The sequence below is a fragment of the Pseudophryne corroboree genome, chromosome 4, assembly GCF_028390025.1.
Source record: "Pseudophryne corroboree isolate aPseCor3 chromosome 4, aPseCor3.hap2, whole genome shotgun sequence".
Lineage (NCBI taxonomy): Eukaryota > Metazoa > Chordata > Amphibia > Anura > Myobatrachidae > Pseudophryne > Pseudophryne corroboree.
The window spans coordinates 369,270,707-369,290,343 of NC_086447.1; the positions used below are offsets into that span (position 1 = coordinate 369,270,707).

A 19,637-nucleotide genomic window follows, 5' to 3' on the forward strand; every position below is an offset into this window, starting at 1 on the left:
CTGTGGATTGGATCAGGATGTACCCCTTACAGATGTGTACAACCAAGACAATGTAAAAAGAATAAATTTACAGTTGAAAGAGTATTTTCCAGCTGTAGTTAAATGGAACAAAATTTTCTCCATTAAACAAAAGGAGTCAGAAACAGCTGCAGAGTATTTCCACAGGGCATTACTAGATATGGCTAAATACACAGGCATAGAGGACATTAAAACAAACATAAATCATAGAGAAGTAGCAGTATCTGTGTTAATGGATGGTTTAAAAGAAGCATTAAAGACAAGGGTACAGACCACGCAACCATGTTGGCGAGGTCTGTCGGTGGCTACTTTGAGAGAGGCAGCTATTGATCACGATCGGAATATCACCAGACACAGGGAATTACAAGGTGATAAGTTAATGGCCGTAAGTATACAGGCTCTGACCACAAGGCAGCCTTTGTATAAATCACCAAACCCTGTGGGTAAGTCAAATGTGGTAACCTGTTATTCCTGTCATAGAGAGGGACACTTTGCACGAGACTGTAGATCAAGAAACACACAAAAGTCTTATCAACCCCCTAGACAACGACACGACACACGAGATTGGGATCAGGGTCCGCAGAAACGGAGTTATGAGCCACATGCAGGGGAAACAAAAAGATACCCCCCGAACAGAGACTGGCAAGCTTCTGGCAGTTCCCATTTAACCCCTTCTCAAGTAGTTGCTGCCAGCGGGATTCAGGGAGGTCACCATACCCAATAGGGGTGTGGCCACACCTGTAATCTGCAGCCAGTAAAATTGATTGCAAGTCTTGGAAGTGAACCCGAAATTGCAATTAATGTAGCTGGTAAATCATTAAACTTCCTTGTAGATACGGGGGCGGCCAAATCAGTGATAAATTCGACAGTGGGCATGAGAACCACTGGTAAGAAAATTCCAGCCGTAGGAGTAACGGGAGTAGTCCAGCACTACCCTGTTAGCAAACCAGCCGAGATTACAATAGGGCCTTTACATACCAAGCATTCCTTTTTGCTGGCTGCATCGGCACCAACTAATCTCCTGGGAAGAGATCTATTGTGTAAAATGGGGTGCGTCATTTATTGTACTCCTGAAGGTGTATTCTTAGACATACCTGAGAATAACGCTCAGGAAGTACGAGACATGTTAGACTCCCCATCAAAATTAATGTCACATACTGTTATGGCAAATAAGACTCCATCCCAAGTAGAAGAGATGACATCCCAGATACCAGAGTCACTTTGGACTAAAGACGGACAAGACACTGGATTAATGGCAAACGTAGCTCCGGTAGTTGTACAAGTAAAAGATGGTAGGATAGCTCCAAAAATCCCACAATACCCTCTGAAGTCAGAGGTGGAGTTAGGAGTATATCCCGTAATAGAGCGCTTGCTACAACAGGGCATTCTGGTAAGAACATCCAGCACTGCCAATAGTCCCATCTTCCCAGTGAAAAAGAGTGGGGGGAGGGGTTACAGGCTAGTGCAGGATCTAAGGGGGATTAACAAAATAGTTGAGAGTCAGTTCCCCGTAGTGCCAAATCCAGCTGTCATCCTTATGCAGATCCCTCCCACTGCGAAATTTTTCACTGTTATTGACCTCTGCTCCGCTTTCTTCTCGGTACCTCTGCACCCTGACAGCCAATATTTGTTTGCATTTACATACAGAGGAGTCCAATACACATGGACTCGATTACCACAAGGTTTCATAGACAGTCCAAGCATATTTTCCCAGGCTTTGCATGATTGTTTACAGTCTTTCCAACCAGAGAGTGGATCAATATTGATACAGTATGTGGATGATTTACTACTGTGTTCAGATTCATTGGAAGCGTCCCTGAAGGATACGAAACAGCTCCTGTTTCATCTTTCAGACACAGGACACAAGGTTTCCAAAGACAAGTTGCAATTATGCCAAACTAAAGTAAAATATTTAGGACACTGTCTAACACAAGGACTGAGACACCTGACCGCTGATAGAATCCAAGCAATTAGAGACATGACTCTGCCACAAACCCAGCAACAGATCAGAACGTTTTTAGGAATGTGTGGGTATTGCCGTAACTGGATCCCAGGATTTTCCATTCTAGCATTACCTTTGCAGGAGATGGTCTCATCAAACAAACCTGATCGGATTTCGCATACAGACGAGTCCAAGATGGCGTTTGAGAGACTTAAACAGTGCCTAACGCAGGCACCAGCATTAGGTATGCCAGACTATGGGAAACCCTTTGAGCTGTACGGAACAGAAAGTGCTGGTTGCGCGGCAGGCGTCCTAACCCAAAAGCACGGTGATGCCAGCAGGCCGGTAGCATACTACAGCGCTCAGCTAGATACGGTAGCGCGATCCCTCCCAACATGCTTGCGAAGCATTGCTGCGATAGCATTGCTAGTAACGAAAAGCGAAGATGTAGTGCTAGGACACAACCTCACAATTCATACACCACATGCAGTGTCAGCCTTGCTGAATTCTGCCCAAACCAGGCACGTCTCATCAGCGCGGTTTACAAGATGGGAATTGGCACTAATGGCCCCCGTAAACATCACCATAAGGAGATGCAGTGCATTAAATCCTGCAACATATCTCCCAGGTGTGCCTGCACAGGCACAAAGGGTGGAGGATGAGAGCTATGGGGAAGGAGGATTTAATACAAAGGATGACATGCATGATTGTATGGAATATTTGACCCAAAATTTCACGGCAAGGCCTGACATCAGTGACAACCCACTGGAAGATGTAGATCTTACTTTCTACACTGACGGTAGTTGTCACAGACAGTCGGACTCGGGAGACTTGTGTACTGGATACGCAGTCGTAGATGACCAAGGCACCATAGAAGCAGAACCGCTAGGCCCACCTCACTCAGCCCAGGTTGCTGAACTGGTTGCCCTAACCAGAGCATGTGAATTGGCTAAGGGCAAGTCAGCCAATATCTACACCGATTCTAGATACGCCTTCGGGGTAGTCCATGATTTCGGAGCCCTATGGCGCCTCAGAAATTTCATGACGGCAGCTGGTACACCGGTAGCGCATGCAGCCCACATCAAAAGACTTCTAACAGCGATACAGGAACCCGACAGAGTGGCTGTTATCAAGTGTAAAGCACACACATATAGCCAAGACCCGGTATCACTTGGTAACAGCCGAGCAGACGAAGCTGCTAAGTTAGCAGCCGGTACCCCCAGACAGACAGACACCACACAACTGATGGTATTTAATACCATCAACACACAGAAGTTGTGTGAAATGCAAAATTTGTGTTCCACACAGGAAAAGGCAGTCTGGAAGGCAAAAGGATATGGCCAGGAGTCCTCAGGACTCTGGACGGATGGAAAAGGTAAACCAGTGGCCCCCAGAGCATATCTCCCATGCTTAGCTGAGGCAGCACACGGGCTGACGCATCTGGGCAAGGAAGGAATGTGCAAGTTGGTAAGAGCATATTGGTGCGCCCCAGGATTTTCATCTCATGCAGGTAAGAGAGCAATGTCATGCCTTACCTGTTTGAGGAAGAATATCGGAAAGGCAATACCAACAGAACCATCTCATATCCCACCTACAGGTGGCCCTTTTCAGGTAATACAGATTGACTTTATACAACTACCCCCTTGTCGAAATTTGAAATATGTACTTGTTTGTATAGATGTATTCTCAAATTGGGTCGAAGCATTTCCGGCGGCCACAAATACCGCTATGTTTACTGCTAAGAAAATTGTGCAGGAATTTGTATGTAGATACGGTATCCCTAGAATAATTGAAAGTGATAGGGGTACCCATTTTACAGGTGATGTCTTTCAAGGAATGTGTAAGTTGATGGGAATTGATAGTAAGCTGCACACTCCGTATCGCCCCCAGGCGAGTGCGAAGGTGGAAAGAGTGAACAGCACTATTAAAAATAAACTGAGCAAAGTTATGGCAGAAACGGGATTGACATGGCCAGAAGCTTTACCCATTGTACTATACAGCATCAGAACCACTCCCAGGTCCCCTCTTAATCTGTCCCCCTTTGAAATCTTGTTTGGTCGACAACCGCATGTTATGATTAACCCTCAGGATGATTTGAAGTGTAACAATGAAGTGACTGTAAAATACCTGGTTAACATGAGTAAACAGCTAAGGAATCAAAATGATAATTTGAAGTTGGTGATTCCAGATTTGCCAGATAGTAATTGTCATGACATTGAACCTGGGGATTATGTAATGATACGGAATTTTCTACGCTCAGGTTGCCTTACTGACAGATGGGAAGGACCATACCAAGTCTTATTGACTAGCACTACAGCATTGAAGGTTGCCGAGAGAGAGACTTGGGTTCATTCGTCCCACTGTAAGAAGGTTGCTGATCCAGAGAGGTCCCGTGATAAAGAACAGACGGTAGAGGAAGTTGTATCACTGGAGTGTCTGTTTCAGAAGGACTGAGGCGGCACCTGAGCATTGAAAATCATAAGATCAAAAGCAGTTGTCGATTCCCTGTTCCCTTTTATTGTTTTTCTCCACTTCCCATCCCCTCTCCCTCAATTATTTTTTTCCCCCTTCTCATTCTTCCCCGTTTCCTCCTATAAGATGGACTTGCCCCAAGAGACTGTGATCCGGATTTTCCTGTTGACCATGATGTTGACCAGAGCAGTCTGTTCCGGCGAGAGTACCATGGAGGTCGAGAGAGGTTCTGGAATGGGTTCTGATGACAAAGATGGAGGCGTAGTTTTCCAAGAACAACTTAATCAACAAGTAAAGGCGAGTATCAGAAAACGATCCGATAGCATTGACAATAGAAGGAATTGTGAAGGATTGTTAGCCGAAGAAAACTGTATCTGTAGACTCTGTGACAATGTAGTTGAGGATGGGTGCATCAAGAAATGCCAATCCAGTTTTAATATCCACATGGACCGGCATCCATTGAGTGACTATCACTCCTTAGTGGGTAATGTGTTAAATCAGACAGATTGTTGGGTATGCTCTCAAGTACCTCAAGGCCATAGCAAATCAGGGCTAGTACCATTCCCGTTAACGGTAGGAGAGGTACTTGAGCTAAAGGGTGGGAGACCGGTGGACAGGAGGTTTAATATCTCCAGTCCTCCTAGTTTGAAGCTCCACCAATACCATGTGGATAGATCCCTAATATGTTTTAACATTTCCAATCCCCGAAAGCCGGGAAATTGGGAAGTGTCATGGAGTAACCAAACCATGACCTTTTTATATATAGCAGATAGAATGCCTACAGATACAGAGCTTATACGCCACATAGCCAGTAGAGAAAAATCTTTCCGATACAGGTATACCCTAGGAAATAGGATCATGAGAGTTGGAGAGGTATCACCAGGATACTGTGCACATATCATACAAACAGATACGTGTACTAGACAGATGGGAGAATTAGGGTTAGGAGATTTCACATGGAAGATGTGTAAAATGGTTACGTCCTACTCAGTCCCATATGTTCTCCCCGATGATGCATATTTCATATGCGGGAGGAAGGCGTATAAGTGGCTTGCCCCAAACTCTGAAGGATTGTGTTATATTGGAAAAGTACTGCCTGAGGTAATGACTGTATCACATGCCAAAATGAAAGATATACACCGTGGTGCCCAAGCTCCTTGTACTCACACCCATTACGAGCACGTCGTTAAAAGGCAACTGACGGAAAGGACAGAGCATCCGGCCTCTGATCTGATCCATGAATCCACCGGGATTCAGGTTCTACTTGCGTTAGATTTCACTCGCACCGCTAGAGGAGTGTTGAACTATAAGTATATCTCTGCGCTTGCTAATTTATTAGACAATATCACAGAAATGTATGATGACACTTTTAGGTATACCGGAAGGGAGCTTCAAGCTTATAAAACAGAACTGGTTCAGCATAGAATGGTTCTTAATTATCTCACAGCAGTGACAGGTGGATATTGTGTCACACTGGCAACGCAGTACGGCGTGAAATGCTGCACATATATTACGAATAGTACCGAGGATCCGGTCGAGGTCATAGACCAAAAGATGGACGATATTCTCCAACTAAAGTGGGAATTTCGCAGGAGACACAATCTCACCCTTGCTGCTGTGGGTAATGAGCTGACTGGTTGGGTGTCATGGTTGAACCCGCGAAATTGGTTCTCTGGTTTAGGAGAATGGGCTCAAGGAGTCATAATGGATGTAGGGAAGTTTCTCCTATGTATCTTGGGTGTTGTCATAACGATTGGTTTGATATTTAGATGCGGTCAGGCTTTAACGAAGTGCAAACGTAGTACCAGGGTAATGAGTCTAAGGAGTGAGGAAATTGTAATTCCAATGGATTTGATTTATGACCCAACGGTAGAGACAATGATGTGATGAAAATGCGATTATACGGTCCGTTTCTTTCACCTGTTTCTCCGTTTTCTCCAAGGTAAAAAGACCCACTTGGACGAGGAATTTGATGATCCTGTATACAGACAACAGATGGATTAAAGAAGAAGTTTTGACAACCTTGTATACAGATAATTGATGAACTATGCCATAGACCCCCAGTTTCCCTAGAAATTTTAAATTTACGCTAGCCCAACACTTTTGTAAGTCTATGGACATTGACAAAGCTTTTTGCTCGCACTTTTTGGCAAAAGCCCAAAGAAGACTGCATTCAACAGACACCAGACAAGACTTCAACCGACAAAATGTTCATTAACCTGACATAGAATACCACTGCATTTACCATAATTGTTCTTTATCTTCATTTCTACAACCTTCAGGTAATGACACACATAGTCGATAGGGAATACAGGCACAGATATCAGCAATCACATATCCCCCATTCATGTATCATCAACTAAAATGTGCTCCCCCATTTTGTTGCAACTAAAAGCCGAAAAGAGCTCGGTAAAGTTTGACAGCCCATCCACAGACCCGTACCACGGGATAAGAAGGAATTCAAATGTATACTTCACAATACCTCGAAGCTTGATTTAAAACACGAACGGCACGATGATACATGACCCCCCAAACATGGATTCATACACACATGCTTCTACTATCTCACTAGGTCATACCCTTTTCACACCTTCCTCTCTCCTCCCTTACCCAACCATGGAAATGTATTTATACATGACATATATTTTTCTCTTTTTGAAATGTTTTAGAAAGTGGCAGTTATTGATGACTGCCAAAGGGTGGACTGTCAAAGTCAGAAAAATATCATGATGCACACTACCATATTTGCACCTCATGCGTGTCCCCGCTGCGCGTGCCCACGCTCTCCCGTGCGTACGCATACCCGCTGGTGCGTGCACCCGCAGGCGCACGGTATGCGCATTTACGGTAGAGTTTGTGTGCGTCTAGCGGGCGACTCGATTGTTACATATTTTAACCATATAATGTATTTTGTAGATTATGGTCCCTTTGATAGAATCTGAAAGTTTAGTTAATGTAGCATGTTCATAGACAAAGAGATCCCTCTTTGTTTGATACGAAGGGTCAGACATGGGTTATACAGTGGTGTTTAGTATCCATCGGAAGAGTATTTAATTAGCAATATTCCGGTGTTGGTTTGAAGCGGATTAATCGCTCGTGCGAATAGTTATGGACATAAGAAGTTTATGGACATTTGCTATTATTTGCACTCACTTATCCATGCGGCGGGAAACCTAGTTTCCCACCCACCTGAGCAGTTGGAAATAGTCACAGCCCACCTGTATGAATCAACCTATGACCTTTTGTTATAATGCGAAGACGAATTCCTGTGTCCAATGAACAATGAGATTGTAGGGACCATTGTATTGTATTGTGTGTGGTGCATAAATAGACAAGCCGATCTGATCCAGCTCACTCTCTTCAACGGTTCTCATCACTGATAATCGGGAGCTGGATATTCAGAAAGGCGCATGCGATTGTTCCCTTTGTGCGTAAGTTTTCTCCGCAATCATATTGTCTTTATTGTTATTGTGAGCCATATCTCTCTCTCTCTCTTCTCCCCTTTTCCCTCTCTTTTCCTCTTAAAGTGTTATTGTACTGTTATTGTATTTCATGTGTAGTTATCTGGTTAGTTAGTCTATGTTATATTGGTAGTGTATGACTTGTATTGTATTATTCTTTTGCAAATAGAACGTTCATATAAGGTGTTAGAACCAAAGATCGGTATCTGTGTATTTCTTATATTTCTAAGTATTCTCTGAGCGTCGGAGACGCTCGTACAGCTTTAAGTTAATAAGGTTACACTGTGTTACATTTACACCCTATCACTACACCAAGGTTTACTGCATAATACATTGTTTTATGGTATAGTTATAAAGGTTTTATACTGTGAGCATCAGCGCCGCTTGTGATCTCCTCGTGGTCCCAAGCGTCCGCTACGCTAGTAGCATATCATTACGTTAGTCGGCAGCCAATAGCGTGTCTGCCTGTGATCTCTTGACCGTGAGCGAACGTGACGCTTGAGCGTCTCGACTACGGCTAAGCGATTGTTACGCAACGTGCGTACCCTTACGGTATTCCGTACGCCAACAGCGTACTGTGTTCTCTGACCTCTTAAAGGGTTTTAAGTAAGATAAATATTTAGCTTTATCAATGTTATTGTGCAGATACTTTTATTTATTGATTTATGTTTTAAACAACACTGCTGACAATAATACATAACAGTATTATACATTCATTATGGAGGGTTTGCGCACAATGAAATAACATGTGTGGTGTGATCCCTAAAAGGCCTGTAAATATTGTTTATTCTTATTCCTTTAAGGTAAACAGCTTTGAGGACAACACAATCCACCTAATTGTAAAAATGTCGATGGGATCCCAAAAGGGATATCAACAGCTGTTTTGGGTGCCCTGTAAGCGTGCAAATCAAACATTGTGAAATATCAATAATATCAATTTTTAGAGCCTTAGAATAATGACACTGGCCAGTTGGGAATTTGTCTTAAAGTTATCGCTGAGCACTACTGCCTTAGAGCAGAAAGTCTAAACCTATTTGATGTTGCAACAGTCCTGACAGCAAGACACAAAGCAATTAACCCTTTCACTGCTAAGGAAGAGTGAGACTCGCCCACTACAGGGATCCAGATAAGGGTGGCACCTAAAAGTCCTCCCCCTGTCAATGTCTGTCACCTGGACTTGGAAGGGTTTATGGCTTGATGATGTAATCACACAGGGGCCATCATAATGTCATTAAGCACTGCCCCTTCTAGGCAAAGCACAGAAGACATTTTTGAAAGCCAGGAAACAAGGAAGAGAACATTAAGTGCTCTTTATTTCCCCATTCTGACACCCACAGGCTCAAAGTAACCCTTGTTCAAAAGAGGGGAGTTTCATCTTTCAAACATGACCCTTCAGCAGTTATTCACCGGTGATCATACATGTTCACAAGAGTATAAATCAATGGTCCAAAGAACACCCTGGCACTTGAAGAAATCATTATGAAATTCATGAGGACACATTCCACCCACTCCGGCCTGAACAAACTCAAGGGCACGCTTATTTGAAAAAGGAGAGTCCCATCTTTCAAACATGTAGCTTGTTAGTGGTAATTATCTGATCATCACCTGTGACCAAAAGTACTAATATCTGCAATTTTATTTCTAAAAAAACATGTGTATATCTTGTGCACAAAAGCTGCAACAAAAGCATAACTTGGTTAATTGAATCTTAAATGTGCAGGCAAAATTTACATTTTGTAATTTTATTACTACTTTAAATTCATATAAAGAGGACTAAACACAGCCGCAATCTCTTATTTGTGGATTGCGATTGGTTGTACGTTAACCTTCCGCTCACAGTTTTTTTTAGCTCAGGCTGTAAGAAAAACTAAGGAGCCCTCGCAAAACAGCTGATGGAGAAGCACTGGGGTCAACAGCTAGGGGAAGTGAAACTATTTAAAGGTGGTAGTGCAGTTTTTCAGGATTTAAGCAACCCCAGAACACAATCCTTAAAGTATGATTGGGTTCAGTATGACTTACCGATGGACGGGATGCCGGCGGTCAGTATACCGACAGCGGCATCCCATCCATCAGAATCCCGAAAGCTCCCCAATGAGCCCCCTAACCCTCACCTTGTGGGTGTTTAACCCTAACCCTCCCCGGTGGTGCCTGACCCTAACCCTCCAATCTTGGTGCCTAACCCTAACCCTCCCTTTCTTGCTGCCTAAACCTACCCTCCCCGCTTGGTGCCTAACCATAACCCTCTCTCCCCGGTCCCTAACCTTACCATGGCTGCACCCTGAGCCTAACCCTCCTTCTGCTCCCTAAACTTAACTCCCCCCCCCCCCCCCCCCCCCCCCTCATGGCAGGACAGCAGCGCGTCCCACTGTCAGGACGATCAGGATGCCGGCTGTCGGTATTTTGACACCGGCATCCCGTTTGGCGTCGGTATATTCTCCCTTGGGATCCCGGCGTCGGTATATTGACCGCCGGATCCCGTTCGTCGGGAAGCTAACTGCTTTCCATGACCTACACTTGTTTCGAACTCCTTGGTGTGCATACATACTATTTGTGTAGTGTCTAAAGTCAGGGAAACATTAGACAATATGCTCCATGAGGGATTTTTTTAGTGTTTGCCCTTGAACGCCCGGGCAAACGACACAGTGCATACACACTGAATGATATAGCCAACTATATTGTTCAGTGACATCATCCTGCCACAACTCCGAACATGCCGTTTCTGATATATCGTCAGATTGACCAGCATGTTCGGGTGATAGGCGATATCGTCAACAACCCACGGAAGCGCGAATCGTTAACCATGTGCCTACACACTGGACGATTCTCGTAACAATGTGCCGTTATTGTTCAAAAAATCGTTTAGTGTGTCTGGGGCTTATGGGGTCTATTCATGAAGCTGTGAAAAGAGTGAAGTTGCCCATAGCAACCAGCTACTACGTATAATTTTATAGAATGCGTTTGACAAATGTTACTTAAAATCTGATTGGTTGCCATGGGCGACTTCTCCACTGGCTCATTTCTACACTCTTTTCACTGCTTCATGAATAGACCCTTAAATAACGTTGCACTCCACAGCTCCAAAGTTTAATGAGCCAACACTGACACAAGATTCCTAAACCAAAGGGAAATGTGGCTGATGTTTTGGGGGATGTATGTATTTATTTTTTTACATAAGACTTACCGCAGGACCTTCTCCCGTGACGTAGTGTACAATGACCTGGAACGTCTCGTTGGTTTGTAACGTTTCAGGCACAGTGATGGTAAGTGCAGAGCCATAATCTGTAAACTCTTCGACCCTAAAGTCCAACGGAAAGCAGCAGGAGGATTGAGTGGGCACAGAGTCGCTGGCACTATGAATCCCACATGGCTGGCTAAAAGTGCAAGGCAGTGCCTCCAAAAAAGGAAAGTCCATAGATGAAAAGTGATGTGGCGTAACTGCTGTAGCAAAACTGTTCTCAGTGGTAGGGGATACTACAGAGTCTGGAGACAAGGTGTAGCATGAGGAAGATGAGAGGGAAGACAGATCAGTTGTGGGGGAATGAGGGGCTGTTAAGGTAGACATAGATGCAAGGCAAGATGGTTTAAGAAAAGCAGCAGGTGTCCGATGACCATTTATAAAGGGACAACCTGAACCAGCAGGGGAAGCAGCAGCAATGTCTGGGGAACCAGTACAGTCAACAATACTAGGTAACGAACATGATGAGAAATTGTGATTTGTTGTACGTGAAACAGAAAGGTCAAGGGGCTCTGGGATGACTACAGGGGTGCAGTCTGATGCTACCGGTCTCAACGTGGGAGACTCAGGGGTCACATACCATAAGTGGTCAGAGGTTTGAGTGCTGAGAGGTGATTCAGGATGTTCCAAGTCAGCTTTACACTCTGTATCACCAGGTGCCGCCTGGCACATACCTGTGGGGTAATCAGAAGTCCAGCAGTGGTCACCTTGAGTGCAGCTCTGGTGAGCACAAGTGCAGGTGTGGTCACTGGGGGGGCAGGTCTGGCTAGAAGAGGAGAAAGCTTTGTCACCGGGGTTCCTGCTGCTTTGCCGACCTCCCCTCCTGCAACGCACAGAACTGACTCTGACAACAGGGTGAGTGTCCAAGACCAAAGCCGGTCCTCCGGGCAACAGAGAGCTGAGTTCTAGCACCAAGCAGCCGGACAGCTCCCTGGTCTCCTGCCGCAGCTCCAACCCCAGGTGGAAGTGGTGCAGCCGGTAGAGCTGGAAGCTGGAGGCCGAAGCGGGGTCTGGTGGCCCCGGGAGGAAGCGCTGCGGAGAGTCTGGGACTGGCCCGGGGTGCAGAGGCCGGCGGCAACAGCAGAGAGCCGGGCACGGCACGGCCGCGGACATAGCGAGGCCGCAGGTACCGGACTCCCTACAGACGGAAACACGCACAGCAGCGGCTGACACTATGTAAAATCCATTGGAGCCCCGAGAGGCCTAGACCGGGAGGAGCCGCAGCTGAGACCGGCCGGCCCGGGACAGGAAGTGACAAGGCTGGGAGGCGAGGCCTGGTCCGGGACAGCCCACCCGGCGTAACCGATGATCTGTAGCCGCCTAGCAGGACTGGGCATCGGGTAACGTTACTACTACCCGAGGAAGCGGGAGGCAGTGCTGGCTGGTAGCATCATGCTGCGTGTGTCGGTGACTGCCGCACGCACCGGGCAACGGGAGCCCCGCACCGATCTGCCGCCAGGAACATGGCTGCACCAGCCTGTAACCCTACCCGTGTACCGGCTGCTGTCTCCCTCTACCATACTGTCCCGGCGGCCTGCGCTTATATTACACATCGGCCGGCAGAGAACGGGTCAGGGATATTATTGTAAAATGTAATAAAGTGTCAGATGCATAAAAAAGAAGGGTACTATCAATGGAGGGTACAGTACTCTACATAACCAATCAGAAGCAGCTATATGATCATCAGGATGCCGGCTGTCGGGATCCCGGCGTTGAAATGCCGACACCGGAATCCTGGCAGCCGGCTCCGGGATTCGGTGAAAACCGGACCGGATCAGATTCCGGAACCCCGGACTAGACCTGCTCAGCTCACTGCAGCGACCCCTGCCGCTGAGGAGCTTTGTATGCGCGTGGCCATCCGGGGGGCGTGTCTTTAACAGGCTGTTAGTGGGGACCGGGGAGCGAGAGTTTAGAGCCGGCTGGGCTGCTGCTCCCGGGAGACTGTCAGCCCTGCACACACAGCGGACAGGCGGACGGGTCCGTGCGCTGCTGTGTGCGGGGAGACATAACAGCCTCCTACCCAGCTGCTGCTGTGCCCGGAAAGAGGGAGGGAGGGGGGAGCAGCACAGGGAGATGCTGGTGCTGTGCTGCGTACAGATCATATATACCCACTTGCTGCATATGGGGAGGGAGGGTGTATACATTACAGTGTTATATATAATAAATAATGAATAACCCCTTGCCCAATGAAGGAGGACAGGGGTATCCGGACTCAAGGTCGACACCAGAAATAGGTTGACACGAACAAGGTCGACATGAAAAAAGGTCGACATTTTTTCACAATTTTTTTTTCTTTCATTTTTTTGAACTTTTCCATACTTTACGATCCACGTGGACTAAGATTGGTAACCTTGCCCGAAGCATGGCGAGTTTCAATGGGAGACAGTGTACTAATTGGGGTTCCCGATCACTTTACGGAGAAAACGACACCACAAAAACATTAAAAAACCTCATGTCGACAATTTTCCATGTCGACCTATTGGCCATGTCAATCTATTACTGGTGTCGACCTAAGGTGTGTCGATCAACCTGAGTTCCAGACCCAACACGGGCACATATATATTTTTTACTTCCATTATAGATCACTGGGCCTTATTCAGAGATGGACGCAGCCTCTGCGTTCGCATGCAGCAGCTGCGTCCATAGGGTCTGCACACGTGCAGCGGCTATAGTGCGCGGCCCTTCACCATGCGATCGCATCCCAGAAGGATGCGATCGCTAGGTGACTGTCAGGCGATGGGTGCTGAAGCGGCATTGGGGGGAGGAGATAGGGAAACACTTGAGATCTCTCTGCGTGTGGAAACATGGCAGCAATGCCCCTGCCTACACAGCCAAGCTGCCCAAGCAGTGGTCAACCTTTAATCGATGTATTCACAATTAAATTGCGAACACATCGCAGGGTAGCGACACACATGCTGGGCTGCCTTGCCCTATCCTGGGCGGCCCCCCAGCATGTGAGTCTATGGTTGCAGATTTTGCAGCGTGTGAAAAAATTCTATGACCAACTCTGAATAGCCCCCACAGCACTTAGAGGGGTAAATAAGGGTGGCACGAGTGGGGTATGTGACAGGGGAGTCAGATGGCAGGCTTGCTTACATGGTTGGTTGGAGCTAGGTGCCGGCCACATAATCCCCTCTGCATGTCCCGGATACCAGCCAGTGGTGGATTGCCGTTGCCCCGGCAGAAATATGCACTGATATAGCAGCACGGGTTCCTGGCTCCCGGCAGCGTCGTGCGTCTGTTGTAATGAAGACGGGAATTCGGTGAAAGCCGGACCAGACCAAATTACGGAACACCGGACCAGCACTGCTCCCTACAGCGACCCCTTCGGCTGCGGAGCAGTGAAAGCGCGTGCCCGTCCGGAGGTGTGTCTGGGATGGGCTGTGAGCGGGGAGGCAGGGACACAGGGAGAGAGACTTCAAAGCCGGCTCCCCGAACGAAGCTGCTGCATACTGTCAGCTCTGCACGGCGGCTGGGGGAGTGGCGGCCGGGCGCTGCTGCCACACAGGGCACTTCCGGGAGAAATTAAATACATAACCCCGCTGCTGCTGCTGCTCTCGGACACAGGGAGGGAGGGTGGGTGCAGCACAGAGATGGGTGCTGGCAGGGGCGGATTGGGAACAAAAAGCGGCCCTGGAAAAATTTGTACTAGTGGCCCCACATGGGCAGCACCAGAGGTGTAAGGTTTAGCCATGGGCAGCACCCTCCCCCCAAGACTTTCCAGATAGTGGGCATGTCCAGCATCAAGGGGGAAGTTAAAAAGAAATAAAATAAAATATTATGAGCACATTATATGATACACCTTCAGAATTTAGGAAACTATCATTCTTTAGAAAGATATATTTTCTTGCTTATTACACCAACCGTATCCCAATCACTATTCACTGAATCTTATATGTCAGCCAAGCAGGCAGACAGAGCATACACTGCAATCACAGGCTAAGTGGCAGTAATTTTCATATACTGTATGCAAATTATTTTGCATTTTATTCATTATGTCTATAAAAAGAACCACATGTCCTCAAACAAAACAGGCCTCACGGGTGCGTCGGCTCACCGGGAATCTTCCCCGTCAACCCTATGGCCAATCCGCCTCTAGGTGCCAGGCTTAAATATTATCTGTTAACCACTTGCTGCATATGGGGAGTGGGGGAGGAGTGCAAACATGTATGGAATGATACAGTATTATATATATATATATATATATAATAAATGAATAACTAATTACCCCTTGGCCACTGTTAATGTTCAGAGGGTTAGGGGTGTAACCAGGAGTGGTTCTAGCCACGGGCAAGCAGGGCTATTACCCGGAACGCTGCGGCCATAAGAACTTTTCATTTCTTTTTTTTAAATATATGTTTATTGAGAAGGAACATGTAATAAAATAAAATACAAGTCGTATGTCACATTGCTTGTGAGAAAACAGTCAACCACTGCAAAGTACAGAAAGTGCCAATAAAAGAGTTGAACAAACACTTTTGAATAGTATAAACAAGGTTATGAGGACAATCAACCATATAGTTCAAGCAGGAGAATGTAACATCAGTCTATTAAATTTTTTATTTTATTTTTTTAATTAAAAGGGTGGTGATCCTTTAATGAGGGATTCTGTATTATACCATGTTGTCAATCTAACTACTTTGCGCACATATTCCCTGGTGGTAGGTGGTAGCGTGAGCAGGTAAGGTAACCAAATGGCAAAAAATTTTTACGAGCGCGACTCTGCGTCCAGGGCACAATCAACCCAATCCATTTGATATAGGTATGTTAAACGTGGTAACATGAGGGAAAGGGGTATCGGCTCCGAATGCATCCATTGGGATAGGATGGTTTTCTTTGCTGCAGCAGCCACACGAGCCAACAGTAATTTCGTCCCTTTGGAATACGGGGGATCCTGAGTATTTATGAAGTTCCAGAAAGCCCAGACCATAGTAATATTAAAAGAAATGCGAAGTTCCACATTAATATACGTTTGGACTGCTGTCCAGAATGTTTGTACTAACGGGCATGCCCAGAGGACAATGAATAATATCGGCTTCGGGAGAATTACATTTAAAACATAAAGAGTTGTCAGATACTCCAGTGAGGAACCTAAGTCTAGGGGTGTAGTAGGCTTTGTGTAGTATTTTAAAATGCATCTCTGCATAAGAAGATGAAACTAGTTGTTTATTTAGCACACCACACCACCGAATCACTGTCAGGAGATCAGTGTCAGGGAGGGTGTCTGTCCATTTGGCCATCCCTGTTGTGAGCTTAGACAGATCCAACCTTCGCCTAGTATGGGAATAGATCAAAGAAGTGTTATATGGGGCTCCTGGAGACTGTTGTACCAGGCCATCAAGAGGAAAGGTGAAGTCCGAGGGGTGCAATCGTGACAATTTACTAGTAACAAAGCTTCGAATTTGGAAATAGGCAAACAGAGGAAAATGAAGAGTGGGGTATTTTACTTTTAGTTGTGCTAGAGTTAATATCGCAGAGCATTCTACATTCAGAAATTGATATAAGAAGGATAGGCCCTGGAGATGCCAGCCACGACAATCCCATTATCCTCTCCACCCTGGAATTGTGGATTACACAATAAAGGCTGAAATAGAGAATCCGTTAGGGAGAGGTCTAAACGTTTCCTAAGTTTACGCCAAGCTGTACATGGGGCATGTAATAACGAATTATGGAGTCTATCATGTTGAGGAGGGACCGCGGCAAAGTGCAACAAATGTACTTTAGTGTGTTGAGGTGAGAAAGCCTGTTCCAAAACTCTATTAACAAAATTGTCACTATCCCCTATCCAATCCAGAGCGTATCTGTAGTTGGCGGCAAGGGAGTAGTCTTCAGGACAGGGGAGATTAATACCTCCAAGTGCCGAGGGTTGTTGTAACTTAAAAAGTGCAATGCGAGGACGTTTGTTTGCCCAGATAAATTTAGTGAGGGCCTTATTAATAGAATGGACATCGCGTTTGGACAATATGAATGGGAGCATCTGGATTGGATAAAGTAGTCGAGGGAAGGAAACTATCTTATATAAGTGGCACCTACCCAGATAAGAGATCGGGAGATGTTGCCACTTCAGAAAGTCATTCGTCATTTGAGTGATGTGGTAAGAAAAGTTCACTGTATATAGGTCAGTGAGGAGTGGCGGGATATGGAGGCCTAGATATTTTAAATATCGGTGGGCCCATCTGAAGGGAAATGAGTCGCCCCAATCCTGTGCCGCCTCTCCTCCCAATGCCAGCGCCTCTGTCTTATCAAAATTAATAAGAAATCCGGAAATTAAATTAAAATCATGCAGCGTGGTTAGTAACGATGGAAATGCCTGTTTGGGGTTGGTAAAATATAGTAACAGGTCATCAGCAAAAGCAGACACCTTGACTTCGTTGTTGCCTACCATAATACCTTGCCAAGTAGGATCTAGTATAAAATGACGTATCAAAGGGTCTAGGGCCAAATTAAATAGCAGGGGGGAAAGAGGGCATCCCTGACGGGTCCCTCTACCTAACGTGAAGGCAGACGAGTTTAAACCATTTATAGTCAGATGCGCCTGAGGTAATGTATATAACATTCCGAATAGATGAATAAATTCCTCACCAAATTGCTGGACATGAAAAATACGTAGCAAATGAGACCAGGAGACGCGGTCAAACGCCTTATCGGCGTCACAGCTCACAACAAGAGCGTTTGGGCAGGGAGATTGTTGCGCACTATACATTGCTGCAATCAGCGTACGTATATTATGAACTGAGGTTCTACCTTTAACAAACCCTGTTTGAGCAGGATGCAGAACTCGATTCAGAATTGGTTGAAGTCTTATTGCAATTAGTTTTGTAAAAAGCTTCACGTCCTGGTTCAATAATGAAATAGGTCTATAAGATTGAGTATATCGGGGATCTTTTCCCGGTTTCGTAAACAGCACAATTCTGGCTTCACTAAATCCCACGGGGGGAGTTTTACCCTCTAGCAGTGCATTAAAAAGAGATAATAAATGGGGTGACAAATGGGGGGCCAGGATTCGGTAATACTCCGCCCCAAACCCGTCCGGGCCAGGAGATTTGCCATTGTGCAATGATTTAATCAAAGAAAGTAATTCCGGTTCTGTGACCGGTTCTGTTAAGGATTTCCTTTCCTCTTCCGTTAAAACAGGTCATTTTGCCCTCTCAAGGAATTGCATTCCAAGAGTCGGATGATCCAAGGGGGCTTTATAGAGAGTGTTATAATATTGTAAGAAGGCCTCAGAAACTGAGGGGGTATCAAAGATGGCTGTAGACGAATTTGTGAGTAGTTGAGGAATACGAGAAGGGGCGGAGCACGACCGAACCAGATTTGCCAACAATCTCCCGGATTTATTTCCCCCTCTGAAAAATCTATTCCGTTGTAAATCGTATGAAAATCTCGCCCGCTCCGTATGTAATGAGTCATATAGTTGCTTAGCAGCAAGATAGGCCTGTCGGTTGTCGGGTGAGTCCCTCAACAATAGTGCGTCATAGGTTTTGGTCAGGTTACAAGCAAGGTCCCGTAATTGGATAGCGAGTAGCTTACGTCTCCTAGAAACATACTCCATAATTGTTATGCACACCAGTGCCTGCAGGAATGTACTGGTGTCAGAACTGTTATGCACTCCAGTTACTGCAGGAATGTACTGGTTTTGAACTGTTATGCACACCAGTGCCTGCAGGAATGTAAAATACACACAAAGTGAACAGAGAAGCCCAGAGGCTAAGGAACTGGGTGTCTCCCTAGTATTAGTAATGCTCAGATGGGAAAAGCAAGATGTTGTGTTTTAATACGTAGAGAACCCGAAATGCTGTTGCTAAGGGCAACAGCAAAACCCTAAAGGGTTACCAATGGGTGTGGCAGTAAACTCCTTGGTCAGAGATGGAATGATAGACACAAGGAGAGTCTCCACAATCCTAATTCTCACTTGCAGTGCACAGGTTCAGCTTACTGCCACTAAACTGACACCTGACACCTTGCACAGTGAGACAGGATTTAGGCAGGCAAGTCTTAGAATACAGCCGCAAACTTGCTAAGTTCACAGAGTAGTAAAAGAACCCCAGCAAGTTAAAACGACTGACTCCAGTCTTACTGCTAGGTCTGGATTGGCAGAGTGTAGTACCAAATCCCCAGGCCTATTTGCAGTAAGCAACAACAAATACAAAGCTACACAGTACTGGCTAACTTTCAGGAACTGACTAACCAACAAAGATTCAGCAGCATCTGCTTAACCTGAGAAGAGGCCTTATAAAGCAGGTGCTGTCCACGCCCCACTCAGACCTCACAGACTGTGAGCACAAAAACCAGCATCGGATCCCCTGCCGTGCACAGAGCCTGTAACCACTGCACAGCAAAAGACCTGAACCGGAGTATCAGCTGCGCTCAGGTTACTCCGCTAGCACTTGTCTCCCGGTTGCCATGACGACGTGGCAGCACAGGGCAGGAGACCCTAACAATAATATGTCCTCGAATCACTGGCTTCGAAGCTGACCAAAACAAATTGATGTCCTCCATACGAGTACTA

The 19,637-nt window shown here is 46.0% G+C and overlaps 1 protein-coding gene across 1 annotated transcript in view; it reads right to left on the reverse strand.

Annotated features, from left to right (window-relative positions):
• RNPEPL1 (arginyl aminopeptidase like 1) overlaps nucleotides 1-12,913 on the reverse strand; it is a 74,603-nt gene extending 61,690 nt beyond the window's left edge. Inside the window, 3 exon segments of the mRNA XM_063916575.1 lie at nucleotides 11,075-11,237; nucleotides 11,858-11,890; nucleotides 11,892-12,913. Of these exon segments, the coding sequence (XP_063772645.1) occupies nucleotides 11,075-11,237; nucleotides 11,858-11,890; nucleotides 11,892-12,241 (546 nt within the window). The 5' untranslated portion in view covers nucleotides 12,242-12,913.
• Nucleotides 12,914-19,637: the final 6,724 nt, after the last annotated feature.